The sequence below is a fragment of the Vigna unguiculata genome, chromosome 7 (assembly GCF_004118075.2).
Source record: "Vigna unguiculata cultivar IT97K-499-35 chromosome 7, ASM411807v1, whole genome shotgun sequence".
Classification (NCBI taxonomy): Eukaryota; Viridiplantae; Streptophyta; class Magnoliopsida; order Fabales; family Fabaceae; genus Vigna; species Vigna unguiculata.
In genome coordinates this window covers 8,802,612-8,809,012 of record NC_040285.1, presented here as the reverse complement: position 1 = coordinate 8,809,012, position 6,401 = coordinate 8,802,612, and the positions used below count along the sequence as shown (strand labels likewise).

The following is a 6,401-nucleotide window of genomic DNA, read 5'->3' as shown; positions in this document are numbered from 1 at the left end:
ATCAATTGTTCCATTCATGGTTTTTTGTTTTCTCTTTTGTGGTGGATTTCTGGTTAAGTATGCAGAGTTTGGTTGGTTGGAAAGTAGTAGATGAATGATTTGGTTAGTGACGCAGTCCCCTTGTAGATAGGAACCTTTTTTATGTGATTTGTTGAACACTTTTGGGTAAAGAACCAATGGAAAAGAGATGAAGTGGGAGAGGGGTGAGAGGGGGAACCAGAATGCCAGTGTTGCACTTGCGCACATAATTGCCACTATTATGGTTACTGAGTGGCTGTGACTCCTTATTTTCTTGGATAAGCCCATTCTACTCTTTCCCATTAATATCAACACTCACCGCCCCAATCATCAAACTTTTCTTTTCTTTTCTTTTCAAATGGTGGAATTATTGGTACTATTCCATTTTTCCCTTTCATTTTCAAACATTCATCTTTATATGTAAATGATATATGTTCTTTTCTTACATCCTAATTTCTAAGCCAGAATTCAATATCACATGTCTTATGTCTTGGGATATTTATGTTTTTGTTGTTTAGGTATACTCTGTTTTTGGTCCAAGTTTGTTATGATTTTGTTTCCATTTCGGTACTATTTTAGTTCATCTTTTTGTTTGTGTTTGAGTGAAAGAGTGTTGGTGTTAATATTGTTAATGCGTGCAGTGTTAGCTGTGTGAGGGGTTTATTGTGGTAATTGGTAATGTGTTATTTTGGTTGGAAACTTTATTTTAGCATTTATAGATACATTCTAATTTCATATCCAATTTTAGAAAATAAAAACATATTTAACTCTTATAATAATAAAGTAATAAAAAACTATAAAAAAAATACACGAGTCAAACTAATCTAATATGTACATTAAATAACAAAAATTCAGTTTGATCCACATTTAACAAAAGTGATTTTTTTTCCAATTGAATCCGACTCAAACTCCTTGCGAGGGTTGACTCACATATCGAGACCTCTAATAACAAATTAATAGACTACTAAATTTCTCTATAACAAAATATTACAATAAAAGAACTAACATATTAAACATAAAAAACATAATATTTTAATTTCTTCCCAACTGAATTGCAAAACATTTTAATGTTGTTATACTTCATTATATACACTATTATAAATAACGTAAAACATTTTTTTATAAATAGTAATAAAACAATATATCTTCACAATCACCTGAGGTTAGTTATTCGTTATAGGACGATGAGTATGTACCATGGGAAATATTACGGCACAATAGTACAATGCAAAGACGATTAGGTGAAGTTGGAATTTGGAGTATTCAATTTGGATAAAAAGAAGAAAGAAAACCAGACAGTGAATGGTAGATGATAAAAGGAAATCACCATGAACATTGTCTTAGACAAAGGAGATGAAAATTTAAGAAAAGAAAATAATTAATAAAAATAATGTCAATAACAATATTAGATTATACGAACAGTTAAGTCCTTACCAATATTTTCCTACGTAGTACAAATTTGAATATCCCATACTCATAATTTAAAATGTCTATTGTGGCACATATTAAACATTTAAAATGTCACCAACCCATCAACACTATACTCTTTTAGGTTACTCAAATGATAAACTAAAAATACATTTATTCTTCCTCTTCCAAAATTACATAATCTTTTTAAATTGCGATCAAGAGTTTGCATTACACGTGTGTATGTATACAAGTGTATGTATACAAATATTATTATTATTATTATTTTAGAAAAATCTCAATTTCATTATAAAAAGAAATACAATTTTTATAATGGACTAATTTAATTTGAGCAAGATGCAAAGAAGTATGTAGAATTATTAATAGTATATATTGTTTAAGATAAAATGAGAAATCCGAGGTGGTAATTAATTAATAAGGATGTTTGGAAGAGCAATTGAGGTGGTGTTAGAAAAAAAACGTGATGATTACAGTACACGTAACGTTGTTTGTTATTGGAAGAATGTTTTTGTGACAATGTTGATTAGGCAGAAGAGAAGAGAACAGAAGGGGGCGTAGGCTGGGACCGCACAACAACTGTAGTCCGCGCGTGCTACTAAGGCACTACTCACGTGCGACGATGCCCAATGAGGTGCTGCTGTTGTCTATATATACAAACCCCATTCACAGAAGAGTGGTGGTGAAGCAAACAGAGGAAGCAAAATAGGCAGTGAGTGAGGTGAGTGTAGTTGAGAGAATGTTGATCATGACACATGGATGCATCAGGGGTGGATGATTAAGATTTCATCAACGTTAAAGCATTGCAGTACCTAAGCACTAAGAAGAGTGTGTGAATACATACATCCATACATACGCATAAACTAGGTTGAGTAGTAGTAGTACTATACTAACTTGTTACATCAAACCAATGGAGACACACGCTGAGATAAGGGTGTCAAAGTTCAAGAGGGTTTGTGTCTTCTGTGGGAGTAGCCCTGGCAAAAAGAGAAGCTATCAAGATGCTGCCATTGAGCTTGGCAATGAATTGGTACATATGCAATTCCATTATGCTTTTATGCTTTTCTTTCCCATATCTTGTTCTTTTTCTTTTCCAGAAATAAAAGGGCAAGTAAGTAACCTTCTTTTTCATTCGGGGTTTAATAGAAAGAACGTGTCATGGTTTTTTATTTCATTGTAAGTGAGCTGAAGTAATTGATTGGGTGAAAAAGGTTAAATTTTGTCATGTATCACGTCTTGAATGATCTTGTTCCATTGATAATTTCAGTTGGGTGAGTTCGTTTTGTTCAGTTCACACCATGTTTGCAAGTTGAATTTCTCATATATAGATTTCATTTTTTTTTTCGGTGGAGTTGGTGTTTAGCTTCTGTCTAATGTTAGATTATGCAGTCAATCAAAACCGTGCCCAATTTTTTTCTCATGTGTTTGGATATCTATGGCGCCTTTCACCTTTCTGAGCATAAAAAGTATCCATTTTTTTTTTGTTTCTTGAACTTTATTAAGCTCGGTAGCTATGGACAGAACACTTGGCAGGGACTTTACTAGTGCTTGCTTCTGATTGAGCGTGGGAGAATAATTTTCTGTGGCCTTTTCCTTTTTCCAAACGAATCATCAGTTTTGCTTTTGTGTTTTTGACATCAATGCTTCTTATTTTCCTCTGTTACTCTGGTCTTTCTAGATTGTTTATGTTGTTTTTAATGGTGTCTGAAGGTCTCTAGGAACATTGATCTGGTCTACGGAGGAGGAAGCATTGGCTTAATGGGTTTGGTTTCCCAAGCTGTTCATGATGGTGGTCGGCATGTCATTGGGTATCACTCTCTCTCTTTTCCTCACACCCTTTTTTTGGTAAAGTTTTCTCTTTCTCTTTTTTCTCCCAAGGATTTTGGGTGGAAGGGGACGATCAAGAATCAGAGCCACTTGTGTTTGTGTTGGTCTCTTTCTCCATTGACTCTATTTGTCATGTTATTGTCTCTTGCAGAGTTATTCCCAAGACACTCATGCCTCGAGAGGTATGTCTACTTTAACCAGTAAAGAAAGCTTCTAGTTTTTTCTTCAATATTATAAAATTTTCCTTTTTTCTTACTTGTTTCTCTTCATCGAACATCTTCTTTGAGCACGTTTGGGAGAAGTAAACTTATACTGTTTGAGAGCTTTTTATAATGAAAATATGGTACCTTTTTAGTTGAGAAATCTGTATAACCTTTCTAGATTTGTATCAAACAGGTTCTACTCTTTTCTTTTATTTCTCCACTTTCTTCATTGGTTCTATTATATTCTAGTTACGTATTCCCATTCTCCACAGTTTATATGTTCTTTGTTCTGTAGTTTCTTTGGTTTTCAGTAAAGTCTTCATTACCCCCTGGTTCATATATGTTTATGGTCTCTGTTTTCTTTTTGCTAGTGAAATCTTTTTACGTTCAGCATCTTTTCCCTTTGCAGGTTTTCCTTCATTGCCTAGAAAGTTTCTTCTGTTGGTTTTTGTTTTTGATTTTTAGTTTCAATCTCTTGGATTATGAATTATTGATATCTGCATAGCTTGGTAAAGCACGGAATAAACAACCCTTCAACTCTCATAACTCTCATAATTGCTTAGCTTCTCCTTTTCTCTTTACTTGCTGATCTTATTATCTGCTCCATCCCCTGTGCAATGGTTCCTTTTGCAGCTAACTGGTGAAACAGTGGGAGAAGTAAAGGCTGTAGCTGATATGCATCAAAGGAAGGCAGAGATGGCCAAGCATTCAGATGCCTTTATTGCCTTACCAGGTTAGCATGAACTTATAATTCTTGGTTGCATTAGAAAAAGTGGAAATATCAAGGTGCTTGAACCTTTCTAGTTTTATCATGTACCATTGACCATATCTCAGTGTTTTATTCTTTTGAGAATAATAGTTGAATAAAATATTCCTGTGCTCTTTTCTCATTCAGCATTCAACAGATTGTATTTATTTTTTTTCACTTTCTTAAACTTATTTTTATCTAAACATTATTAAAAGGTTTACCACGCCTAATCATGAAGGTTGTTGATGTTGACTAGGCATTAACCATTATGTACTTATGTATGTAAAGCTTTGAAGTCTTACGTAATATTGTGGACTGTTCATGTACTTTGAGCATGGATAAATGGACAATGCACTTGTAATTTAAGGAGTATTAAAGTGGTGTGAGATTTTTAATGAATTAAATTTGGCACTGCTGTAAAAACCAGTTTGAGACTTTTCTTTGATAATAATTCATTCATACATCCCAATGCTACGATGTATAGAGAGCGACCCTTCAGAAGTAGCTGATCCTGACTTTGCCTGAGGCCTTAACATATGTGGATAAAATTTGAAAACCTCTGCAGCTCTGAGCAACTGTGGTTCTGGTTGAGTACTATTTTTGCCTCTACTTTCATTGGAATCATGACGTGTTTTGTACCAAACTTCCTGCATTTAATAGTGAAGGGAAAGTAAAGCTAAAGAAGAACTATCACAAGATAACGTTTCCAACTAGCACCTGTACCTGACATGGAATAATGCCTTACCCTTTTCAAAGACTTTTAATTCTTAGTTGTTATGATTCTGAAAGTAATTGAGTGCTGAAAATTAGAGAAGATAGAGGAAGAACGCAAAGACAAAGCTGTCAATCACTCTCTATCTTGGGATCCCTCGTATGAAAGTGGATTCCCCAAATTCCAAGAGTAAATAAGAGGGAGAGCGTGAAGACAAAACCAATGGAATGGATACATGTCCTTAACTACCTCTCACTTCATGCTATAACATCCATAATGGCATTTTTTACACAAACCAAAGGCTACAAAACAGTAAGTAAACATGCATCCTAATATGGAATAGTTAAATCCTAAACTTGTGGAGAAAGAGACAACCTGGTTGAAATCAAACCAACAATGAAAACTGGTTCTCAACTTCTCATACTGTTAAAATAAATTCCAGTTTCTCTTTCTTCTGCTACTTTATTTATTACCGTCTCAATCATGGGTTGTTTATCTTACGTTTTTGTATTAAATTATATATAAACATAGCAAGTTAAATGCATGCAGGTGGCTATGGGACTCTAGAGGAGCTTCTTGAGGTCATAACTTGGGCTCAACTTGGGATCCATGATAAACCGGTAATTGACTTGTACCATAATTAATATATTCTTTGGAGGTTCCCTGTTCTTTTAGCTTAACTAGATTTGACATTTTTTCACAACTTGCAGGTGGGATTGGTAAATGTTGATGGATACTTCAATTCGTTGCTATCATTTATTGATAAAGCTGTGGAAGAGGGATTTATCAGTCCTAATGCCCGCCACATTATTGTGTCAGCACCAACATCAAAAGAGTTGGTAAAGAAATTGGAGGTAATTTTCATAGGATGACATAAACAAACAACACTTTTTCTTCCACAGAATTAAGCAGAAAATGATATCTTTTTTGTTAAATTCACAGGACTACGTTCCCTGTCATGAAAGTGTTGCTTCCAAGTTGAGCTGGCAGATGGAGCAACAACTCACTTATCCAGAAGAGTATGACATCTCAAGGTAGCTGAGTTTGCTTCATATGCACGGAAGATGACTCTAGATAGAATTTTGGAGGTGGAAGAAGCTAGTGTGGAATATCAGTATTCTGTTTTTTGTTCTTACTCTAAAAAAAAAAGAAGAAATTTCTTTTGTAAAGTACTGGGATTGACCTGAATATGTGAAATTACTTTGTTCCCTTGTGAAACTGATTTCCTTTTTTAAGTTGTAAGTATTAGGGTCTGCTCAACTTATTATTCTATCTCAACTAATTTTAAGTTTAAATGATCTTTAAAATGTACTCTGACATCATAAAAACTTCTGGTATGTTATTTGGCCGACCAAAGTAGCATACATAGATGAGGAACAACATAATAGTTCAACTTGAATAAAGTGCTAATAATTAAGAAATCTAACAGTTATGTGACACACATGTTCTTGAGAGCAGATATTAGAGT

The 6,401-nt window shown here is 34.1% G+C and overlaps 1 protein-coding gene across 1 annotated transcript; it reads left to right on the top strand.

Annotated features, from left to right (window-relative positions):
• Positions 1–2,124: 2,124 nt before the first annotated feature.
• LOC114192561 (cytokinin riboside 5'-monophosphate phosphoribohydrolase LOG3) lies at positions 2,125–6,172 on the top strand. Its single transcript, XM_028082315.1, has 7 exons — positions 2,125–2,473; positions 3,154–3,251; positions 3,422–3,452; positions 4,107–4,206; positions 5,483–5,553; positions 5,644–5,787; positions 5,876–6,172. Exons 1-7 carry the CDS (start codon positions 2,354–2,356, stop codon positions 5,969–5,971), a joined length of 660 nt encoding a protein of 219 aa, XP_027938116.1. The 5' UTR covers positions 2,125–2,353; the 3' UTR covers positions 5,972–6,172.
• Positions 6,173–6,401: the final 229 nt, after the last annotated feature.